At 40.3% G+C, this 25,282-nt stretch overlaps 1 protein-coding gene across 2 annotated transcripts in view; it reads left to right on the forward strand.

Moving 5' to 3' along the window:
• Positions 5,889-25,282, forward strand: part of STT3B (STT3B, catalytic subunit of the oligosaccharyltransferase complex) — a 102,699-nt gene continuing 83,305 nt past the window's right edge. The window contains exon 1 of one of the 2 annotated variants that reach the window (XR_002338187.1): positions 5,889-8,439. Coding sequence is in view for 1 of the 2 variants with exons in the window: in XM_003132088.6 (XP_003132136.3) it covers positions 8,129-8,439 (311 nt within the window). In the remaining variant the exon portion in view is untranslated. The remainder of the gene's footprint in view (positions 8,440-25,282) is intronic. The other variant, XM_003132088.6, reaches the window with a different exon arrangement.

Raw genomic sequence — 25,282 nt, forward strand, 5'->3', positions numbered from 1 at the left:
GAAGAGGTGGTCTTTTCCAACCCCCAGTCCCCCTTGGATGATAAAACTGTAGCCCTTGGGGCAGAGCCTCCTTGCCTGCCCGCTTACATCTCTCACAAGCATCCTATCTTAATAAATCTATTTCTTGCCTATCACTTTGTCTCTCACTGAATTCCTTCTGCACGGAGGCATAAAGAACCCAAACCTCAGTAAGTCCAGACATCGGGTGAGCGATTCTAATTTAAAACATGGGTTCAACTCCCAGTCTGGGTTTTGGCTAGGTTCAGGCCATTAGTGCTATCAGTTTCTTTATTTTATCTTTAGGAAACTTCTACCTGAATTTTTTAATGCACCATAAAAAATCATTACTTCAAATGTGCTTTCATAAAGTACATAATCTAGAATAGATAATCTAGGGTAAATGCTAAATTGAACAGTAAAAGAGTTTGGGTTTTTTTAAGGAAAAGATTTGCATGAGTTCAACATAGATGACCTCATTTTCTGAGCAACTTAAACTATACATGTTAATGGCTTCCATAATATTGGAGCTACTACCCTGATAAGTATGCTTAAAGTTAGACAATCAGTGATGGAAATTCTGCCTCATTGAGGATGTGAAAAGATTGTCTGAACATAAAATCAAGTGCTCTCAGCCTTACTCATAAGGGAAATGCAAATTAAAACTATGAGTTTGCATCTCACTTGTTGGCAGACAGCCAAACCACTTCCTAACACACCTTGTTGGTAAGTGCTGGGAAATGGGTCTCTCACACCTTGTGGGAACGCAACAGATACAAGCCTATATAGAAAGGACAATTTAGGAGCTCCCATCATGGTACAGCAGAAATGAGTCCAACTATGAACCATGAGGTGGCCACCTCAGTGGGTTGGGGATCCAGTGTTGCCGTGAGCTGTGGCATAGGCCAGCAGCAACAGCTCCAATTGGACTCCTAGCCTGGGAACCTCCACATGCCTCGGGTGCGGCCCTCAAAAGACAGGGAAAAAAAAAAAAGGACAATTTATCTTTTTTTTTTGCTTTTTAGGGCTGCCCTCACGGCATATGGAGGTTCCCAGGCTAGGGGTGGGATCCAACCTGAAGCCGTCAGCCTAGGCCACAGCCACAGCAACGCGGGATCTGAGTCACTCTGCGAGCTACACCACAGGTCATAGCAATGCCAGATCCTTAACCCACTGAGCAAGACCAGGGATCAAGCCTGCAACCTCATGGTTCCTAGTTGGATTCATTTCTGCCACACCACCATGGGAAATCCAAAGACAATTTATCTATTGAAATGACAGATATACTCATACCAAGTTTCACTTAGGGTGATTTCTCCAGCCAATACACTTGCACTTGGAAAGATTACTCTTTACAAGTCTATTCATTATATCCATGTTTATAGTAGCACAGAATGGAAACAGAAGTACCCCCAATGAATTATTGATTGAATAAATAAATAAAATTCCATCCATCCTATGGAATATCATGGAGCCATAAAAAGGAATGAAAATTTTCTCTCTGATGGGAAAGATCTGGAAGATAAATGTTTTGGAAAAAAATAAGATGGAGAGAAGGGTGTAAAGCATGTAAACAATGGAAAGACCAGAAAATATGCTTATATGTGCTTGCTTTTTCGTAAAGTATATTGAAAGGATACAAAAGAAAATAATGAAAATGATTACCCATAGGGAGAAAAGGGAAGCAATTTAGCTTCAGGACAAAGAGGGCAGCAGAGTCATCACATGACTATGTTACCTCTGTATAGCATTAAGTAACAATAATAAATCAAGCTCTCAAGTTCACATCATTTCAGGGATAAGGAATACTCTAGTTCAGGAGTTGGCAAACTACAACCTGTAGACCAAATCTGGACCAACACCTGTTCTGATAAATCATGTTTTATTGGAATACAGCTACCTTACTGGATTATGTGGGTGTTTCTCATCCTCTTAACCAAGGCATTTTGGTCAGGAATTGGCATTTGCTCTAGGTCAAGCCAATTAGACCCAGTGAAACCCAATTTTGGGTTTGTTTTTTTTTTTTTTTGAGCTATCAGGAAAGCCAGACATGCTCCAAAACTGATGCTGGAGCCCTCTGTATGCAGCAATACAAAGTCAATGTGATCATGGGGATGTGGGTAGTGGGTTCTTGCCTATTACCCAAGAAGAAGTTGGTTAAGGTAACTTCTGGAAACACTTTTGTTATTCTTTTTTTTTTTTTTTTTTTTTTTTTTGCTTTTTAGGGCCACACTTGTGGCACATGGAGGTTCCCAGGCTGGTGGCTGAATTGGAGCTACAGCTGCCAGCTTACACCAGAGCCACAGTAATGCCAGCTCACAGCAACACCAGATCCTCAACCCACTGAGCTAGGCCAGGGATCGAACCCGCAAACTTATGGTTCCTAGTCGGATTCGTTTCTGCTGTGCCATGATGGGAACTCCACTTTTGTTATTCTTAAAAAAGGGAGGCAAACGTGATTGACAGTTCCATTCTGACATTCTGCCTCAAATGCTAACATGCTGTCTAGAAATTCAGCTGCTATGTTACAACAGTGAGGCAACAGTCAAGAGAATGAAAACCTGGAGTTCCCATTGTGGCTCAGCAGGTTAAGGACCCAAGGTAGTCTCCATGAGGATGCAGGTTCGATCCCTGGCCTCACTTAGTGGGCTAAGGATCTGGCGTTGCCACAAACTACAGTGTAGTTTGCAGATGCACCTTATCTCTGTCGTTGCTGTGGCTGTGATGTAGGCCTCAACCCCTAGCCTGGGAACTTCCATTATGCCATGGGTGCTGTGGTAAAAAGAAAAAAAAAAAAGATTTTACAGGTACCCACAGGCAGTTTCAGTGATTTGCCTAGTCACTTGTCTTACTGGCAAGACTTGGCCCAGAACGCAACTCCTAACTGACTATCCAGGACTCTTCCATTTGATAGACCTTCCAGTTCTAGAACCAAGGTTGAATTGTCAATTTTAACTTCATGCAGCATTTTTCCAAATATGTCTGAGGATGAGGTGTTTCACAGCTTGTTAATAGGTATTAGGAGGAAATGGGATCAAATAGGCTTGAGCAGCATGGGGTAAAATCAAGTTACTGCAGGACTTTCAGAGCATTGAGTATAGTAACGTTTATCACAAACTTCTAAGGGGGAAATAAAGCATGTTGATTTTTTTGACCAGGAAAACTTTTGTTTTTTCTCCCAAGGTGTCGTATGAGTATGCCTTAGAAAATTCTTTTTGCGATGAAGTGGTGACAACAGGATGGTTTTATTCATCTTTGTAGGTTATTTAGGTACATTTGTAGGAAAATTATGAGAAAGCTTGCTGATAACTTTGACATTCTTTAATCTCCCTGTATTAGTTATCTATAGTTAGGTAACAAATTACACAAGGCTTAAAACAATAAATGTATATTATCTTACCATTTCTGTGGTCAGGGATCTAGGTGTAGCTTAACTGGGTTCTCTGGCTCAGTGTGTCTCACCTAGGATGCAGCCAAGGCGTCATCTCAAGGTTGGACTGTGGAAGTATCTGCAGTGACAGTGCTGGATCCTTAACTTGCTGCACCACAGGGGAACTCCCGGTCTTCTTAATTTGTGAGTTCTTTGTTTTTTTGCTTTTTAGGGCCACACTCACGGCATATGGAAGTTCCCAGGCTAGGGGTCTAGTTACAGCTACAGCTGCTGGCCTACACCACAGCCACAGCAATGTGGGACCAGAGCCATGTCTGCGACCTACACCACAGCTCACGGCAATGCTGGATCCTTAATCCACTGAGTTCAGCCAGGGATTGAACACGAATCCTCATCGATCCTTGTCCAGTTCGTTAGATCCTTGTCGAGTTCGTTAACCACTGAGCCACGAAGGGAACTCCAATTTGTGAGTTCTTTAGTGTTCTGTGTTCAGCCTTTCTCTAATTCTCTCTAAATTGAGTTCCACCAAAGTTTCATCCATGGCAACGGAGTCCCCAAACTGTATCCCCAGAAAAACCCTTCCTCTTAAGCAGCAGATCTCATTATCTAAGTGCCCGTTACCCCTCTCCTCTTGGACGTCCTAAAGAGACTTAAAAAAAATGACACGCCCAAAGCTGATCTGATCATCTTCCCTCCAAACCTGTTCCTTGTCCTAGGCTCCCCATTTCTGTGACACTATCTCCCACTGGAATGGCCAATCTAGAAACTCCAGACTTATCCTAACCTCTAACTTCCTTTATCTCACCCCCACCATCAATTTTGGATTCTGCCCTCTTGATACCTCTCCAATCTCTCTCTTCCTTTCTGGGCCCCACCCTTCCACTCTCACTTCTTCCAGTATATCCTTCATGCTGCTGTCAAACATTTTTTCCATCAACCAACTCTGATGGTTTTATTGTTCTCCATGTTTCAAAGGCTCCTGGCTGCTGAAAGGTATTCTAAAGCCGTTAACCAGGCAGAGAAATCCTCAATAATATGGTTCTTATCTTCCTTTCAGCCTCCATCTTCCAACACACCCTCATTAATACTAAACTTGGAGTGTTATTTCCATGGACTTCCTTGTTCCTGCTTGGCATCCCCCCATCCCTCTTCCTGGTGTGTTTGGTGAATTCACACTCAGGTTTCAGCGCAAACACTCCCTCCCCTTGAAAGCCCTGGCCCACTGTCCTCTTTGCTCCTGATGTATCACCACTCTGCTCATCACACCACATGTTTATGTTTGACTATCTAACCCCTCAGATATTGGTACTTGGTGAGAACACTGTAAGCACCTAGCAGGATAAAGAAGTTAAGTGCAGAGAAGAATAAAATAACACACCCAAGCTTCATGCCCTGACTGGAAACCATTTTTCCCTGTTGTTGGTCTGGAAACCAAGAACGAAACAAGTTGCAGTTTATTTCTATGGGTTCTTTAGAGGTTCTTCAGTAATGCATTCCTCACAGAAGTGACCTCTGAAATCTCAGATACTGGTACAAAAAGACTGATGAGAACTCTCACTAGTCCCCCTCTCCAAGGTGCTTTCCACATGGCACAAAACACACACTCCATCATCTTTCTGATTCCATCACACCTACCACATCCTGCTTAAAGCCATCTGTGGCTCCATACTACTTTCTGGTTAAAATAAAACAAAAAAAACACCTCTCAACATGCTCCACCCTATCTGGCCATTTATTCAACTCCTATCCTACATAGTTCCACTATCTGCGTTGTAGCCATACTAGTCCTTTTCTGGGTTCCTGTACTTGCCTCCCAGTCCACTACAGACCTTTGCAAGTACTAATTCTTTCCATTCTTCTCTCCCTGGTCCATTCATCCTCACCCCTGGTCCTCAGCCCTAATGCTGCTTCCTCAGGATAACATTCCCATCTTGTGCAAATCAAATCCCCTGTATATGTCTCTTCCAGTATCTGTAATGTTCCATTTTTGGTATTTAGTAACGGGATGGTTTAGTCAATATCCATCTCCCTAGGGCTGGAATCACATCCTTCATGTTCTCTACTGCATCCCACAGTCCACAAAGTGCTTGGCATAAAAGAGAAGCCCAATAAATACTTGTTGAATGAGCCTGTGAGTGGGTGAAGACCAAGAATAACAGGAGTTTTTCCTGCTGTTTTTACTCTTACGCTACTCTATGTTCCTCAACAATCCTTCAAAATATTTTCAGATAAACTAATTTTTGTTTGGGTTTTTTGTTTTAAAGCCATCTAATTTGATATTAACAATTTACTTGAAGAGTAGGAAGAGCGACCCATGGGGGGTGAGTTGTCCAATGTTACATGGCTAAGAAGCCACAATACGGGGTCAGAACCAAGCTTTGACACTTTTCAGACCAGGATTCTGGCCATTAAACAACCCTCCCCCCCAAAAAAGATAATGTACAACTTAGCAGGGAGCATCTACACAAAAGACAATAAAATAGATATTTCCAAATAAATTAAAAACACAAAATAATTTTATTTTAGGCTGACAGAACTTGGATTCATGGAACAAAGGCACAAGTACTCCAAATGCCGGCATTCTGGCATACAAGGTTTGGGCTCTGACAAAGGGCACATCACCTTTCTGGTACAATAGGACTCCGTTAATATTCCATCATAACTCTCATTAAAATTTAGATGTTCAATAAATGTCGGCTATTAAATCGTTAGTGGAAAAGTCTATTTCTGGAAATCTTTTCATCCTTTCCTTAATGAGACGATTTATTTATTTATGTAAGGAAAGGGGAGAAAAGTTAATCACTTACCAGGTTAAGAGATGGAAGTTCCCTGGTGGCCTAGGTTAAGGATCCAGCTTTGTCACAGCTGTGTTGCAGGTAGTTGCTGTGGTCAGGGTTTGATCCCTGGCCCTGGAGTTTATGTATGCGTGGACACAGCAAAAAGAAAAAAGAAAGTAGCTGGATCCAGTCGTTTTCAAAGGGCAACGTCAAAGTACATTTATCTAACACTTTGAAAAGACCTACTATTTAAACACAACTTTTAAATGTGTTTAAATTTTCTCTGTAAAAACTTTAAATGACTAAAGAAAATAACTGGGTGCCTTTATAACATTACTCGAAGACATGCTTTTAAGTTCAGATGTTATTTACCTAATAAAAATGTTAATCACGTGAAAAGTCAACACTCGAGTACTGTTGATTACGCTGAAACCTTCGTGCCCTTTCTGGGGCTTCTATCAGAGCAATTCTAGTTTCCCCACTACTCCATACATATATATGTACTTTTTATTGAAATATAGTCGATTACTCCACTTGCATTTAAGCTTATTTTGCTTTGAATTTACTCTACCCGGTAGCACTTTCTTTTGGAGGGCAGGGGCATGGGGAAAGGGGGAGAAAGGTGTAAAAATACAACCTAGATTCGTGTCTGGGAATCTGCAGTCAGCCATCACCTACTAAAGATAGAACTTAAAAGTCCACAGGAAGTTAAATAGTTTCACTCGTCCCCAGTGGAATGTATGCAACTGATTCCTGCATCTGTCTACCTTTCCATTGAACAAACACTACCTTTGCAATTAGAGAAATACTAGTGAAAAACGCCAGAGATCCGCAGTTCACAGGTCCTAGCAGGTCGTTGCCGAGCTAGGGGCCTGCTTGCCGGCTCCAAAGAATTTTCGGCGTTGGCAAACGCGTCCTTGCTCGCAACCTCGGAGGCAGAATGTCGGGCGCTACCCGCGGGGCGAATCGCAGCGCATAGGCAGGAGCCTCACTCACCGCGCGAGCGGAGCGCCACCGGTGGCCGAGCCGTGCGTGCCAGACTCACGCGCGGAGCAGCGCGCCTGCGCGTCCGGTCACGTGGTGGGCGCTCCGCACACAGAGTTAAAAGTCACGACCGCTGGGAGCCTGAGAGCGGCCAGCCGGTTGGTGCGGGGCTCTTCGTCTCCTGTAAGCTGGTCCTGACGGAGGCTGCCCCGCTGTCATCGACCACCTCCCGAACCCTGGGCCCGGCTCAATCCCGTGCGACGCGCAGAGCTGCCTAGCATCTCTCCTCGCAGCCAACACAAGAGCGCGAAACCGCGTCTTTCAACTGACAATGAAGCCCTAACCACTCTGCGCGGCAGCTCTGGGCGAATGGGCGCGAGGCTAGGAGGGGGAGGGGAAAACGGTTGGGCCGAGCCCCCGCTCCAGTTCGCACCCCTATTGGCGGGAGCCGCGGTTCTGTTCCCGCCCCCTAACGGACCTGTCGCATTGTGACAGGTGGAAGGGCCAGTTCCTGTTGGGTCGGGGGCGGAGTCAGAGGTAGCCTGAGCTCCGCCCGGACGCTAAGGGGCTCCTCCTCCTGCTCCTCTCCGCGGGGCGGGTGGCGAGTGTGAGGGGAATGTCATTGCCGCTTGGAGCCGTGGTGCCGCCTCCGTCTGCTTCTGTTCTTTCTCTGGCGCCCTCGTCCCGTCGGCTTTCGCCGCTGCCGCAGCTGCACTGGGGATACGGATGGCTAGAGGGGCGCTGGGGCCATCCGAGTTGAGAGAGCGGCGGTCGCAGCCGCGGCTGAGGCGGAGACTCCCCGCCGCCGCCTCCACCCCCCGGCCCCCGGCCTCGCGGCGCTGAGGGCGGGCGCGCGCGGCGCTCTCCCCTCCTCCTGCTCTTTCTTCCTCCTCCTCCTCCTTCGGGTCCCCGCCCAGCACCCCTCGCACCAGGCGGCGGCGGCGGCGGCGCGGAGCGAGACCCGCCGCCGGGGCACAACATGGCGGAGCCCTCGGCCCCGGAGAGCAAGCACAAGTCTTCCCTCAACTCATCCCCGTGGAGCGGCCTCATGGCCCTGGGGAACAGCCGGCACGGCCACCACGGGCCCGGGGCCCAGTGCGCGCACAAGGCGGCGGGCGGCGCGGCGCCGAAGCCGGCCCCCGCGGGGCTGTCCGGGGGGCTGTCGCAGCCGGCTGGCTGGCAGTCGCTGCTCTCCTTCACCATCCTGTTCCTGGCCTGGCTCGCCGGATTCAGCTCGCGCCTGTTCGCCGTCATCCGCTTCGAAAGCATCATCCACGAGTTCGACCCGTGGTAAGTGCCCGCCGCCCCTCCCCCGCCGCGGCCCGCGGGCCCGGGACCAGCGCCTCCCCCGTGCTCCGCCCGGACCGGCCGGGGGACCGCGGGGCCCGAGCTGGGGCGCGCCCCGGCCGGTGGGCGAAGTTCCCCCGAGCGCCCGAGCGGGACCTTGACCCCGGCCGGGCGGCGGACGGAGCCATGCACTGCCGCTTGGCTCGCGGAGTCCCCATCGGCCACGCCGGGCGCCTGGCGGCGGGTTCCCCGCCTCCCCTCCTGCCTCTTTTGCCAGCTTTCAGCTCTTCGGGCGCGTTTTTGGCCGGTTGGGATGGGCTTACCCAGGGGGTGCCCTGTTGCAGTTGGGTCCAGATGTGCAGGACCTCGTCTGCTCAGCCTCGCTCGCTTTTATCGTTTCTCTCGTGGCTCTCGGACAGGAAGGGAAAAAACGAGTGAGTGAAATGTTGGAGGAAAGGAAATCGTATCGCTGAAAGTCATCTGAATGCTGGAGATTCTTACTTATTTAACGTTAAGTATTTTCAGAAGTGGCTTTTTTCAAGGCCCATAAGCGCACTCCGTACTTTATTGGTCCACGAATATCTGAGGTTGCTTTTTAGAGCAGAATCGTCACTCTGTTAGCCAAACTGTCACCCTCAGCATGTTATGCACAATATTTGAAAGCATTGCATTAGTTCCTTTATTGGTTTCTGCGGGAAGGCTAGTGGATAAGAGAACAAACAGGACCGTAGCGATGGGGAGCCCGGGATTGTAACACTAAGTTGCACATGGTATCAGGGACTGACCTAAATGTTTTAGGAAATTAATTACCCCATTAAGAGCCCTAGCTAATTTAGACACTAGACTGGTCTGTGAATTATTTAGGTAGGAAAGTTGCTTTAATTTTTTTTCCAACTTGCCCAACCAGAGTTTTTTTAGTTTCTTGTTTTAATCCGAGTTTATGCTTTTTAAACGAACTTAATTCGTCGTTTTGACCTATCAGCCCAGAGTTAATCTTCCTTATAATTAGACCCAACAAACTTGAGGGTATTTGTTTTATCATTGAAAATATGATCTTCTTGACAGTTACTAAATATATGGACAATAGTTGTTTTGGGAAATGAGTTACCCATATATTAAAATACTTTTTGAAGTTCTATTATGGGTAGAAAATTGGTAGTGCATCATCTATTGAACACCAGAGGGGCCCACTCAATTCAATTTAGGTGGATAGTTAACAGCTGTGACATTCTTCCATGAAACATTTTAATTCTATTTTAGAGGTTTGATTTTTTTTTTTTTAACTTTGTGTTCCTTGGAATCACAGAAGAAAATAAATTACTCTGAATGTATGAACTGGAAAGAGTATTTTTAGTCTTAGCTTTGGTACGCATAAGCAAGTTAGATAAAAATGAAATTGGAACCAGAAAATGAAAACTGCTAATGTTTTACTGAACAATGTGAAAAGAGAAAGTTCTGTTTTTTTTCAGACTACAACCACAGAAGTGCATGGTTGACCAAACATCATGGGTAGCAAAAATTGTGAATAATGTTTCCAGAGACTATTATTTTTATAAACAGAAGGCCAAATTATGTTTAGTAGTAACATTGAGGCTAAAATTAAGCATTGCAGAAAAATCACAATTGAATTATTAGGCCATTGATATTTTTTCCCCTATTTTGAAGGAAGATTTGAAATCTGTATCAAGTCAGCCAAAGGTTTCTACTAAAATTGAGTATTGTAGTCATGAAAATTTTTATCAGGTTGCTTCACAGATAAGATTTTTTTTAATATGGCAAAAAATTAAAAGTTGATTTCTTCTCTAGTTTTAATAATATGCTTGGAGAGCATAATCCTTTTTTACTCACATGAAAATTTGTTTAGTGTATTTTTCTCTGCATAAAAACACCATTTCAGAAACATCTTTTATTAGAGTAACATTTGAATTTTAATTCATATACTCTAAAGGTATATAAACCTAGTCTTAAAGGCCTACTTAATGTAAGTGTTGTGCTTACTGATAGTTTTAATGTTTGTTTTATTATATTCCCAGTTAATGTCTTATTATAGTCCTTGTTAAATGTTTATGTTTTAATAATGGTAGATAATTTTGACCAAATAGGTTTTTATAATAAAAGAATTGTTGTTATCCCTTATTGTGAATGGAAATTTGCCAGTATAAATCCAATATCTAAGTATGTTTAAGGTGACTTAATGAGAAAATTTTCAATCCAAAAAAAAATCCTTACTTTGCTCCTTTGATTTTTCTCTTCATATCTTTTGATGATCTCAGGCATCTTATTCTTAATAATCCATTCTTGTTGAAAGATTTTTTTAAAGGGGGTTAGGTATAGATCACCTGTCATTACTTTGGATTTTAAAAGTGGTTTTCCTTCAAAGCTACTAATAGTACCAAGTCTTTGATTCTACAAACACTCTGGTGTTTTACTATCTTTGGAGTTTCAGATTACAATTTTAACATGTAGTAATGACATGAACCTTTAATAATATTTAAATGTTCCTCTTAGCTTCTGTATCCACACACCAATTTATTATAATCTCTTTTTCATGTCTCTGTTACTGGCTTCACTTCTGAAGTCTTTTTAATGAAAAGTTTATTTTCTCTGCAAATTATTTCTGTAAATTTTAGCATTAGTGCCTAAATTGTGTAAGACTCAAGTTAGCTGCCAAAGGTGACTCATTGTCACAAAGTTGTACTTGTTTTTTAAGTTTGTCACTCAGGTTATTTTATAAATCTTACCAGTTGTTATAAAGGGTGGTATATGATATTAGTAATGTATATTGCATTTTAAAGTACACTGACTTTTGTAGAACTTTGCAGCATTTTTGGTAATGATCTCCTCACCACTTCCCATTAGTGATTTCCTCTCTTTACAGTTGAGTGATCAGACAAGAGGACATAGTTTGAGAATATGTTGTCTGTACTTGGCAAACATTTGGTTGTCCAACTAGTTTAACAGCACCTAATTTTATCTTGTTTTATATGCAAAAGAATATAGTTTCTACTTATTTTTGTTGTAACCATTAATAACTTTATATTCACCCGGTGCATTTCCCATGTTGTTAAATTGTGGTACCTTCTCCCACAGAGGCAATGGAAAAACTCCCTATAAAGGAGAGTTGCCCTTTTTCCTGCTTGAAAAGGTTGTAGTGGGTTCTCCTAGAGCTCTAGAGGGAGACTGCTCTGAGCCTTAGTTTTAGCTACAGTTAGCTGCGAAAGGGCAGCAGACACGTTTTTGCAGGATGGAAGATTGCAATTTAGAGTTGAAACTTGGGGCGCAGTTTTTCATAGAAACTATGGTATAAATAGATAGGTTAATTAATACAAAAACATGCTTTCAAAGGAGTGACAAACCTTTGGAACGTAAGCTGTTTCCTGTACTTTGAGGTCTCCATGTTTTCCTTCACTCTGCAGATGACAAAAAGGCTATTGACCTCCATTCTGAAAGAGACAAAATGGGTAACAAAACCAGTTTTAGAACAGAAATGTCCCTAAAACTTAGAAAGTCACTTTGTGGAATCATTAGCAATGGCTGTCCAGAGGCACTTCAGAACAGTTATACTAACACTGATTTCATTGTAGTTTAAAATTTTTCTAGCCTTGAGGTCTTGACTTCATTCTAAGTTATAAGAACACTTAGGTTGGAGGTACAGGGAGTGCCTTGAGCTGCTGGGTTGGATAATCCGATTGGACCTGCTTCCATTTGAGTTAAGCATGGTGACACCTATATGTAGTAATCACAGGTTTCATGAGGCATGTGACAGATCCTGGGGAAGTTAGGATTTGTCAGCAACAACTTTGGAAGTTTTTCTCTTTAGGGTATTGATTTGTCAAGGGCTAACTTGAGTAAAACTGCCCACCCTCTACTGCCATGAGTAGTTTGCATAAAGACAACATTGGTCATAGACCAAGTAGAAACTTAATTTTATTATAGGCTCAGACCCGGTTGTTATGAATGTAGGGAAACTTACTAGCCTGTGTATACTTAATCTCTGATTTTTATGTTCTCAATAAGTTTTGGGAACAGACTTGTGATTGCCAAAGGGAAGGAGGGAGAGGGATGAACTGGAGGTTTGGGGGTAGTAGATGCAAACTATTGTATTTAGGATTGATAGACACTGAGGTCCTACTGTATAGCACATGGAACTATATCCAGTCTCCTGAGATAAATCATAAAATGGAAAGGAATACACACACACATATATTTAAGCCACTTTGCTGTACAACAGAAATTGGCACATTATAACTCAACTGTACTTTGATTTTTAAAAATAGTTTCGGGTGCTTTGGGGTATGAGAAACTTAAAAATTCTCTTCATCATAGTATCTTATTATGACTCAGTATGTGCTCTCAGAAATAACAGAAGGATTAATATTCTTGAGTGACCGAATCAGGGTTTTGTCCTCCATTTGTTTACTTTGAAAACAATGCTGTTAGAGCAGTTAACCTGAATTATAAAGTACCCTACAATTCAGCAGATCTGTATATTGCTAAATTGTTATATTATGAAAATTTTCAAGCATGCAGAAAAGTTGAAAGCTTCTTATAATGAACACTTGTACTGAACACTAGATGCTACAGTTAGTATTTGTTTTCTTTATTGTATCTTTGTCCATTATTGCATTTAACCCTGCTTGCAGGATACTGATAGTGCACGGTTGGTTGACTGTAATGTGAAGAATGTCATCTTTGTTCCTCAACTCGATGGTAAAGAGGAGCTCTTGTTTCTGCATAGCATTTTGCTATAAAACTTGACTATAATGAGTGTAAATACTATTTATATATCATCCTCAGTTGAACTGCAGGGTAGAATCAGATCCAGTCCTTCTAGGTGTGGGTTAGTCACTTATCACAGTGCATCATACATCAGCACATTAGCCCAAGTCTGTTAAATGACTTTTGAAACTGATGTCTCAGGAGAAACTCACAAGTTGTTAGAAAGGTATTGATGTTGGTTTTATTAGATTTAGTTTATGCGGAAGTCTTAAACTCTTTTGAATCATTAGAAGCCTTTATTGGTCAGTCTGTTGCTTACTCCAAGTCTTATCCATGCTCTTTTGTTGCCATGTTTTATCAAGATGTAATACTTAATTTAGTTTTATGTAAGATTGCAAAAGTGCCTTGTCGATCCCTCCAATAAATAGGAAGAAAAGAGAACATATTTAAAATAAGACCCACAACTATAATATATGGGCCAAAGTAATACTGTTGAAAAGGGAAAACATGTAAATGGTTAACCTGCTACTCCATCGTCACCCTTTATTTGCTTTACCTTATTCTGGTAGACCTTTTTTTTTGTTTGTTTTTAAACCTCTTACTCTTTTCTGGGAAGGTTTCTGTGGTCCTTACTTTCCTACTCTGACCATGAATAATTTCTTGGGATTTTGGGATTAAAAAAAAGTGGCAACACCTTAAGATTTTTTTTTAAATGTTTGTTAGGTAAGGGTAAGGGTTGGAAGAAATAGTAGCCACTGCTAGAGGCTCTTTTATTTTAAGAAAATGTAAGTTAACTGGCATTTGTAGACTTAACAGGAAACCTTGCTACTATGTGGAGTTTCATTTTTTGGGAAAATTGCTTTCATAGTTTTAAATGAAAAACGTTTAAACATATTTTGGAATATGACCTGTGCATAGGTTGGTGAATGTCTTTTGCGTTGGTCAAGTTTGTACTATTTTTTGAAAAACAAATTTCTAGAAAATTGTGACTGGTACACTAAGTTGACCATATCATCTGTGACTTTTTTCTTTTTTTTTTTTTTTTGGAAATTTGTAATGCAGGATAACTTTAATGTGTGTTCTAAAAAGTAGTAGATGCTTAGTTTTTACATTGTGTCATAACTTGATTTCAGATGTAGAATTGGAGAGATAAGGTAACATCTTTTATTTTTGTAGATAGAAGAAATTGCAATTCAGTATTCTTCTCAAGGATTGAGCAGTGCAGGTCTATCTGTTCTCCAAAATCTATGTCCTTTTTGTTGCATCCTTTGCCTCCAAGGCAGACTTAAATGAAAGTGTCCTCCATTTAATTTATGTTTTAAAATCAGCTGCCCTGATATAAGCCTTCGTATGTTGGCCTATCACAATACCTAGGCACAGTCCTGGCTCTAGCTGACTGTATTCACTAGTTGGATGATGGCTCCTTACTTTGTTTTGATATAGAGAAGAGAGAAGAGTTGTTGATGGCATTAAGTTCTTGTACCTGAATGACTATGAATTTTCAGAGAGGGGGTTTTAAGGTATAGCTGAATGGGAGGAAAAGATGATTGAATCCAAGTGATTTCATTTATTTTTTTCTTTTTCTTTTTATTTGTTTTGTTGTTTTCATTTAGATTTGTCTGTAAAAAGTTCAGAGTAATGCGATTGGAGATATTAAGCCATTCCAGTTAAGGAAATTATGGGGTGCAAGCTAAACTCTCAGAGTAGACTCAGAATTCTATAGTCTAAAGAACTTAGAGTTTATGTTGGTTGGCTTGTCTTGTTTTCTGGGCATAGAAGCTGATTACCAGAGGGGTGAACTGCTTTTACTAAGGTAGAACACTGTGGCTTGGCTAGATGGCATTTTTATTTTCTTCGCACCTGTGTTTGTATTAGAGGAAGTTTTTTGAGAAGTTGTTTGAAAATTGTTACTTCAGATGAAAGGAAGTTAGTTTCTTTTTTTTTTTTTTTTTTTTTTTTGTCTTTTTGTTGTTGTTGTTGCTGCTATTTCTTGGGCCACTCCTGTGGCATATGGAGGTTCCCAGGCTAGGGGTTGAATCGGAGCTGTAGCCACGGGCTACGCCAGAGCCACAGCAACTCAGGATCCAAGCCGCGTCTGCAACCTACACCACAGCTCATGGCAACGCCGGATCTTTAACCCACTGAGCAAGGGCAGGGATCGAACCCGCAACCTCATGGTTCCTAGTCGGATTCGTTAACCACTGCGCCACGACGGGAACTCCAGGAAGTTAGTTTCTAATATTCACTTTAAATTGATGATATGGGAGATGTTGACAATTCACATTAAGCTATAAAAACAGCATTTTGTGAAGTTTGACTTTAGAAGTAGTGATTTAAAAATTGTCAGTTATCTGTAATTTCCCTAATAGTTTCCATAGTTGAACTATTCAAACTTATATTTTTTTAACTTTTTTCTTCATTGTCAGGTAGTTAAAGATTTTTTTTTTTTTCACACTCTGGGTGTTCTTTTCTTTAGTGATATCTAGCAATCTCTCCAACCTATAAGTGACTTTATGAATTTGGTTTTTGAACTTAAATTATCCCTTTCTCTCCCTCTTTCTCCATAGATAGGTGGATAGATAATATTACAGCATATACCGTTTTCCATTACGGTTTTGAAAATTAAAATATAGTAATTCATAATAAATTTCTGAAGTTTTCTAGTATATGCACTGCAGAATTGTTTATTGCTGACCAAATGAGCATGAGTATAGTTGACAAAAAGAATCATGGCTGGAAACTCACTTGTGACCACCATGCCTATTCTTTTTTTTTTTTTTGTACAAATTGAGGTATAATTGACATATAACATTAGTTTCAGATGTACAACATAATGATTTGATACTTGTATGCATTTTTTGTAAGAATTTGTAAACCGTAAGTTTTTCAAAGTCTAAGTCTGTTTCTGGTCTGCATATAAGTTCATTTATATCCCTTTTTTAGATTCCATATATATATACATTTGAAATGATCATCACAGTATAACATTCATCACATTACATACTTACCAAAAAATTTTCTTGCCACGAGAACTTTTTAGATCTACTCTCTTAGTGGTTCATGTCTGCCCTTAAAATACCAGTTAAGTTCTGTAAAAGAGAATACATCCTATTTAGGAAGGTTTTATTTGTTAAACTAAACTCTTAGACTTGTGTAATCCACAGGAAAAATAAGAGAATACAGAATAATAGGCAGTACTCTTGTTTTTGAGATACTCTTTGAATATGTCTTAAATAGTTAAATAAACAAGAGAAATGTGTTCTGCAAAGGATTTTTATTGTCAGCCACTTGCTCAGTTTCAGTCTTTAAAAATTTTTTCTTTTATGATGAATTATGACATATTCTGAAAAGTATATAAACCTAATGTACATTGTAATGACTAATTGCAAAATAAACACCCATGTGACCATCACCCAGATGATCAAGAACATTGCCACCACCTCACAATTCTTTGTGTGTGCTTTCTCAGTACCCACCCCCAACACATACTTTTATAGTAATTACGTCCTTGCTTTTCCTTATAGGTAGTATAATTCTGAGTACATTCCAAAATAATATAATTTAGTTTTGCCTATTTTAAAAGTTTAGAAAAATACACTTGTGGCTTTTATGTCTTGCTTTTTTTGCTCATCATTGTTTTTAAGATTCATCTTCATTGATCAAAGGGTTGTTGAGAGTTTGTGGGTGATAAGATTTAGCAATAATTTGATTAACTAGGCTTCTTGCCCACCTGAAGAGGTGGCCTAATCTTTTGCAGCAGGAGGTACCCATAAGAAAGAAAAGGCAGGCATCCTCTTCAAAAATTAGCTCATGACTGAACTCTTGAGCTGGATTCAACTTTGTCTCTAGATAAGTTTTTTAAAAGGTAGTAATTGGCCAGAGATTTAATCTTTGAACAAACACTGAGACTATAAAGAAGAGAGGATGGGGGAGAAAATACCACTGTCTTTCAAGAGACAAATAATAATCAGATAAATGCAAAATTACTGTGGCTTTTGCCAACTGTTGTTCATTTTAAAGTGTATACATTGACATTTACATAAGGAAAGGAGTTGCTATACTTAGTTCTTAAAAGAAGGAAAGAGAATGTTGAAAGGGGATATGAACTGTAGGAATTTAAGGAAAACCCTAAGAAGGGACTGTTTAAGGTATTGGTATTTTTGTAGAGGATTGCTGACCCTGGGCTGTGTGTGATTTTGTTTGTATAGGTGTCATAGGTATTGAATAGCTTTATTTTCATGTTGCTTTCTTCCAGTCTTGCATGGCCACCACTTTTATTCTTTTCCCATTTTGTTACCAACCTGGGTTCTTGGGCTGTTGTTTGTTTTTTTTTTGTTTGTTGTTGTTTTGCTTTTTAGGCTTGCACTTATGGCATGTAGAGGTTCCCAGGCCAGGGGTTCAATCAGAGCTGCAGCTGCCAGCCTACACCCCAGCCACAGCAACGTCAGATCCAAGCCACGTCTGCGACCCACGTGATAGTTCATGGCAATGCCAGATCCATAACCCACTGAGCAAGGCCAGGTATCGAACCTGTAACCTTAAGGTTCCCATTCGGATTCGTTTCCGCTGCGCGTGACGGGAACTCCTTGAGCTCTTTAATCAATATAAATTGATAAGAGGCCACATGAGGAATTCCGGCTGCTACACCGAGGGGTCGAGAACAAGTAACAGGTTCCCTTGCTTGTTTGCTCAGTTGCAAGCACTGCAGTAAAGGCTCCCAAGTCTCAGCCTGTCTCAATATCTTTCTTTTATTGATTTATTAGATAGTGTTCAAAAAGAATGGGAAAAGTGTGATTGTAGTAGGATCCTTTAAGTAGGATCCTGTCTTTAGGGGATAAAAAGTTTTATTTGGAGAATGGTAAAGAAAAGGTCATTGATCTTTATGTAGGAACTTGGAATCTACTTGGGTGTGAGAATTTGTCATTAAGTGTTAGCAAGTGATTTAAGGATAGTCTTAGAAACACGATTCCAGCTTTCGCGCTTTTAACTAGAAAGCAGTTCTTAAGTGAAACAGTAAACATGAATGTTTCTAGTGCATTTCTGTTTATTGGTCGCAATGATTTTGATCAACTTTGATATTTTTCTGCTTTGTGTTACTGTGGAACCCATGCTACTTGAATGGATAACAGTTGATTTCACTTGTATTTGTGAACAGATAAAGAGCTGTATAGTTAATTCATTATTAGTTGAAGAATAAATCTAGGACTGTCTTCAAATTTCCCATTTAGTCAACCGATTTTTTTGTTTGTTTTTTGTTAGGGTCACACCTGAGGCATATGGAAGTTTCCAGCCTACACCACAGCCACAGCCAGGTGGGATCTGAGCCTCGTCTGCCACCCACACCACAGCTCATGGCAATGCCGGATACTTAACCCACTGAGTGAGGCCAGGAATCAAACCCACAACCACATGGATACTAGAGATTCATCTCCACTGTGCTACAATGGGAGCTCCTAATCAATTGACATTTCTGCAGAATTCAAACTTAAAATTTGAAGCAAGTATCATAAGGAACATGTCTTTATTATGCTTCCTTCCCTAAATCCCATGTAATACATGCCACCCTAATGATTTAAGCTAGTATTATTCCTCTTGTGAATTCTCCAGGGAAATAGGGATAATTTTCTGAAATGTATTAATAACTATTAGGAAACATGCCCAACATACCTCTTTGAGAAATAACAATCTGGTATAGTTTATCTGCTTTGTGTGAGAGGTATAGGTACAAGTTGTATCAATCCCAGTACAAAGCAGACTTACTTCAGTTAAATTTTGTTTATGACTGTTCATTTAAATAGATCAGAGCCTTTTTGAAGATTTTAAACACCTGTAATGTAAAAACCCTCAGGAGATTGAAGTTGTTACTTGTCCTCTGCCTGAATTGTCAGGTTACTACTATGGTGATACAGTGTTCATTTCCCCCTCTACTGAATAATGATAATAATTTATTATTACTGTTATTGAAACCACACAATGCATTTTGGGACTCAGTACGTTCTTCTGTCTCAGCACAGAAAGAATTCAGCAAAAGGCAGAGTGATAGGTAAGGAAAGAGTTGATTAGAATAGGACACTCCTGAGGTTTATATGCAGGCTGGTGGGCAAGGGCATGCTTTGCCTAGAAAACCTAGTGGGTTACTGTTTTGTAATCAGAGGAGAAGTGGGGAAGGGAAGTACACCACCTTTTTCCTTATTTTTGAGTAGACTTTAAACTCCATCATGTCCTTACATGCTTAAATTGGGACTGTCATGGCACAGTAGAAATGAGCAAAAAGGATGTAACATATACTAAAACAGGCTACATCATTTCAGGGTTTAGTATAAGGTTACCTTTTTCTATGTCTTTGTTTTTAATGTGTGAGGAGAAGCCAAGTCCTGGAAATCATTAATTTATTAACCTCACTGGGCTGGGTGTGGGTCCCATTCCATCATTATTCTATTGTTTTGGGGTATGTCTTGTTCTTCTGTTACATGATTTTGTTGCTTTGCAAGCCTGAGTTTTTAAGTGATCATTAACTTTGCAGGGTCTCTCATATATTTCTCTACTTATAATCCCCTAGTGGGATTAACTATGTAATTACCAACTTTGGCTCTTTATTCTGTCCCTGTCATTATTACAGAGAGACAAACAGAAGATCCTTTAGGGTAAGAATATTGTTTCTAATCTTCCTAGAATAGCTGCAGTGTATTGGGACCATAATGAGTGTTCAGTTTATATAAACACAGATCCTTTATCCTTTTTTTTTTTTTTTTTAGCTTTTTAGGGCCGCACCTGAGTCATATGGAAGTTCCCAGGCTAGGGGTAGAATTGGAGCTGCAGATGCTGACCTACACCACAGCTCACAGCAAAGCCATATCCTTAACCCACTGTGAGTGAGACCAGGGATGGAACCCACATCGTCACAGACACTATGTCAGGTTCTTAACCTATGGAATCTGATGCTCTCTCCAGGTTCAACTAATAGTGTCAGTTGAATTGTGAGACACCTAGCTAGTGTCAGAAAATTGCTTGCTGGTGGAAAAACATCCCTGTCTCACACTGAAACACACACAAGAATTGCTATGGTGAACCATTTAGTATTGAACATCATAATATCGCTCTCAATAAAGGTGTCATTTTAATCTTAAGGAAAGTTGATAAAGGAGGTGATAGTGCTTATAGAAGTGATTTATATGAGTGTCAGTGATTGCCATCAGCAGTTGGGAGATGGCTAGTTGAATGGGTGGATACCTTAGGAAGAACTTAAAGGGAAGGAGGTTGTAGTTAAACAAGTATTTTTTCAAACTACAAACAACTGTTAGATCAGAGTTCTCTTGGGAGTTTTAACTCACCAGTTAAGGAATATTGAATAAGAAAAGACAGACTAGTGAGTATCTAAAAACCATATGAATGATAAAAGTTTCAGTGCTGTTATCTTTTGTGATGATAAATGAAAAAAGACATTGGCAATGGAAGTAAAATTCATAACCTGGCATTTTATTTAAACTTGAGAATAGTATCGATGTGGAAGAATGAAAATGATCTTGGTATGCACAGAAACTACTTAAAACATGATAAATCCATACAAATGATGAGTTCGAGTGGGGTTGGATTAAGGATCCACTTGGTTTCTTGGCTCTTAACTTTATATTATAGGTAATTAGTATGAAAATTAAGCAACACTTAAGGAAGCCATCACAGCTCTGACTGATCTTTAAACTTTACAATAAGAGGTTAAAGGATACTAAATAAAAATACTCATTGGTGATGAAATAAGTTGTTTATCTCCATTAAAGTGTCTGGAATGGAAACAGTTTTGTCTATGTCTAATCATTTGGGGGGGGGGTGTCATGATAGAAAGTCTTTGTTGCTTTTAGGGATGATCTGGCGTTGCCAGGAGCTGTGGTGTAGGTCACAGACTCAGCTCAAATCTGGCGTGGCTGTGGCTATGGTGTAGGCTGGCAGCTGTAGCTCTGATTCAGCTCCTAGCCTGGGAACTTCCATATGCCATGGGTGTGGCCCTAAACAGCCCCCCCCCCCCAAAAAGAAAGACTTTATCTTCTTTTACTATGGATTGACCTCTAACAAAATGACTGATCATGTGTTTAATGATACTATCATTCCATGTAAATATATTAATATTCCTGTGACTCCTAATGTGCTGTAATGATCTCAAAACGTTTTTCCTTAAAAATGTGTGCTTTTTTAAAAAAGCCTTTATCCATCAGTTTGCCCTTAAAAAATGTTACATGGTGTTCCTATTGTGGCGCAGAAGAAATGAATCCGACACCAGTATATACATAAGGACTCCTGTTTGATCCCTGGCCTTGCTTGGTGGGACCGAATCTGGCGTTGATGTGAGCTGCAGTGTAGGTCAAAGACACGGATCAGATCCTGTGTTGTGGTGTAGGCCGGCAGCTGCAGCTCTGGAGTCTTGATCCTTTCTGCCATCTTTCCTGCAGAGAAGTGAGCAACTTTAGGGGAGGACTCTCCCAATACCCATGGGCAGTTCTGAGGTGCTGAATAGGCACCTCCAGCCAAAAAGTCCTTGCTATCAGACATTCTGGAACTTACAGATTCACCATGGGAGTGTCTGGTAATTCTTGGAAAACCAAGAACTTGTTGATTACAGAGACACGGGTATCTAGCATCAGATGAAGGATTACAAACTGACCCTGGCCTGGGAACTTGCATATACCTGTGGCCCTGAAAAGCAAGCAAACAAAAATCTGTTAGAGTGGACAGGGTTTGTTAAATATATTGACAATTAAAATATTGCATATGTTCTTAAATTTGAAAACTTAATAAACTTGCTTCATGGAAGTTTAATTTTAATCCTAGTATCACTTTTACTCTAGGCTACATCTAAAGAAAACTTTTTATTTTAATATCCTAAGCAACTTTCTGACATTTAAAAGGAACAAGATAATGAAACAATGTGCAGTAGATGAAATGTAATTTTTTTCTTTTCTTGAGCTGCTCCTGCGGCATATGGAGGTTCCCAGGCTAGGGGCCTAGTCAGAGCTATAGCCACTGGCCTACACCAGAGCCAGCAACGCAGGATCCGAGCCGCGTCTGCGACCCACACCACAGCTCATGGCAACGCCAGATCCTTAACCCACTGATCAAGGCCAGGGATCGAACCTGCAACTTCATGTTCCTAGTCGGATTCGTTAACCACTGCGCCACCACAGGAACTCCATGAAATGTAATCTTAATCTTACTTTGTTCAAAGAAGAAAAGTGAGCTTGAGGAGCAACTAAAATCTAAGTAAGGATATTTTTTTGGAGGTTGTAGAAATGAGCCGTTACTTCATTAGAACAGGAGACCTTTTCTCCAGTTTAAGATACTTTGTTTTGGTTGTTAAAATAATTTATCAAACTGAAAAAAGAAAAAGGTTTTCCTTCTGAAGTAAAAAATCATTTTAGACTTTTAAAGAGTTTATAGAGAAACTATTGAATGTGAATTGCGGCATAATGTTACAAATACTTTTTTTTTTTGTAAATCAGTCTATTGAGACTATAACTTGCATATGAAAGAATGTATATACCCATATGTATATTTATGAACATAGTGATAAACACCAGTAAAACCCCTGTCCAGCTATAGAACTAGAACACTACCAGCTTCTCATCTATCCATGTTCCTTCTGTAGCCTGTGCCCTTGGTTTTCCTCTTAGCCCTAGGAAACCATTATCCTGAGTTTTATTTAACATTTACTTTGTCATAGTAAAAAAAAAAAAAAAGCTCATGCTAAGTTTTGCTTTGTTTGGTGCTTTAAAAAAATAGTATTATCCTATATATAATCTTCTCTGACTTGAATTTATTCATTTTCTAATTGAAACTTTGGGTTTCCTGTTTTTTTGCTTTTATGAATAATGCTACTATGAACATTAAAAACTAACATTTTCTAATGCATATGTATACATTTTTACTTCATATACCTGGGAATTTTGTCATAATATGTTTCAATTATTTATGAAAATATAATATACCATCCAAAACTTAGTGAAAAACAGTTTTTCATTATTTTGCAGTCTGTGTGTTGAGTCGGGGAGGGGGAGTTCTTCCGCTTCTTGGTATCAGCTGTGGGGCTGGATGATTACAGTCATCCAGAGGCTCAACTGTTAGAAGTCAGCTGGAGCTAGGATGGCTGAGATGCAGACAGCTTAGAGTCTTGATTGGGAGCTCACCTGGGTTTTTGGCTCCTTCATGTGGCTGTTAGGGCTGCCTCACAGCATGGTATCTGGGTTCTAAGAAAGAGTGTTTTGAGAGAGAGGAAGTTGTCCGATCAGTCTGAGTCAAGGGAGAAGATGCATATATAGGGACTGAATTGTTTCAGGCTCTCTTTGGAGACTGGCTACCACAGTGTATCATTTCTGTCGCCTCTCTTGTGAAATACTTGCTTATATCTTTGGTCAGTTGTTTTTATTGGGCTGTTTTGTGTTTTGGTGTTGGGCGGGGAGTGATAATAAATCTAAGTTAAATTTGTTGCAAATCTTACTGCATTTTGTGGCTTATTGATCCTTAAGTAATCCTGTGAGATAGATATTTTATTATCCCCATTTTACAGATAAGAAGTCAGTACTGCTTAGTGTATTAAGAGATTAGGCCTCGAAGTCACTCCGCCTCAGAAGATACAGACAATAGCGTATGCAGACATGTGAAATGGTCTGTCACTTCTATCAATCTACTTGTTACCCGCCCCCCAAAAAAGATTGAGGCTTGGGAAAAGTTACAAGTTTTTTATATTCCTTTATGGTCCGTTATAATGTTTTAGGATAAAAGTGAGGTTTTTGTTATGTGATGTCAGAGTGATGGAGCTAGACTCAGTACTTTTCGATCCAAGTTCTCTAGTCGTGCTGGCCTTCCCCAGCCCTATCGTTTTTTTCCTCTAAATTATTCACTTGGATCAGTCGGTAAAGATCTGCCAGTACATTTCAAACATGGGTGTTTCTGATAGGCAAACTAGTTCTCTGAGTCTCCCACTTTTGACAGTTTGCTGGAGTCCTTAGAACACAGAAAGGAATAAAGATTTTCTTGACTAACCCTACTTGCAAACTTTATCATGGAAATTAAGATTCTTAAGTTTTGTGGTCAGAATTTTTTTTTAATTACATTAGAAGCTAGGGATTTGCAGCTAATATTCAAATATTTGCCCCGTGTACTTTTAAAAAGAACACTATAGGCATGCATCAAGTGCAGCTGAGTTGCTTAAAACTGAAAATGCTGCAGAGCAATTCTGAATTCTGTAATGCAAGACTGAATAAAACCAAACAACTTTCTCCTGTCTGAACAAAATGCAAAGTATACGGAAATAAACTTGTAGGCACTTCTTCCCAACCCTCAAATTTGGGAAGATTGTACTTTGAAAACAGTTTCTGGTCATTTTAATTCTGTATGTTGAAGACACACAAACCTCAGTATAGCTCTCCAGTGTAAAAGCAATGCTTTAGGCAGCATGACTTAACTTTCATGTCAATTCACATTTCTTGGGTCTAAGATTCAAAGGCAGTAATGAAGATGGTATAGTAGTTGTACTTATTGGAGGGATTCTTTGACACATAATGGAATTCAGAGCATCTTTGGACTTGGACTCAGGAATGTTTTCTACTAGTGATACCAGCCATTGCATGACTGAGCCTCTTATTTTTATTTTTCCCAACTCTGTATTCTTTCACTTCTAGTGACCTGCATGAGAATTAGTTGCCCTTCCTCAAGAAGTAAACTGAAGTGTAACATGTTTGCTCTCATATTGCCATGCTAAGGTATAGGTGTCAGGTAATTTGGCAAAAAGGGTAAAAGTAGAACTAGATTCCACCGGGTTAAGTACACCATTTGTTTAAAAAAAAAGGTGGGGGGAAAGCATTACATCCATTTAAAATTCCAGTGAATGGGAGTTCCCTGGGAGTGCAGCAGATTAAGGATCTGGTGTTGTCACTGCAGTGGCTTGGGTCACTGCTGTGGTGTGGACTTATTCCCTGGCCCAGGAACTTCCACATGCTGCTTGCAAGGCCAAAAAAAAAAAAAAAAAAAAAAAAATTCCTTAAATGTATTTGTAACATTTGTAATTCTCAGAGTAAACACATTTTAAGATAGAGTATACCCGAACATGCTAATCTTTGAGGAGTTTATAGAAAATAATAAA

Source organism: Sus scrofa, chromosome 13 (assembly GCF_000003025.6).
Source record: "Sus scrofa isolate TJ Tabasco breed Duroc chromosome 13, Sscrofa11.1, whole genome shotgun sequence".
In the NCBI taxonomy this organism is placed as follows: domain Eukaryota; kingdom Metazoa; phylum Chordata; class Mammalia; order Artiodactyla; family Suidae; genus Sus; species Sus scrofa.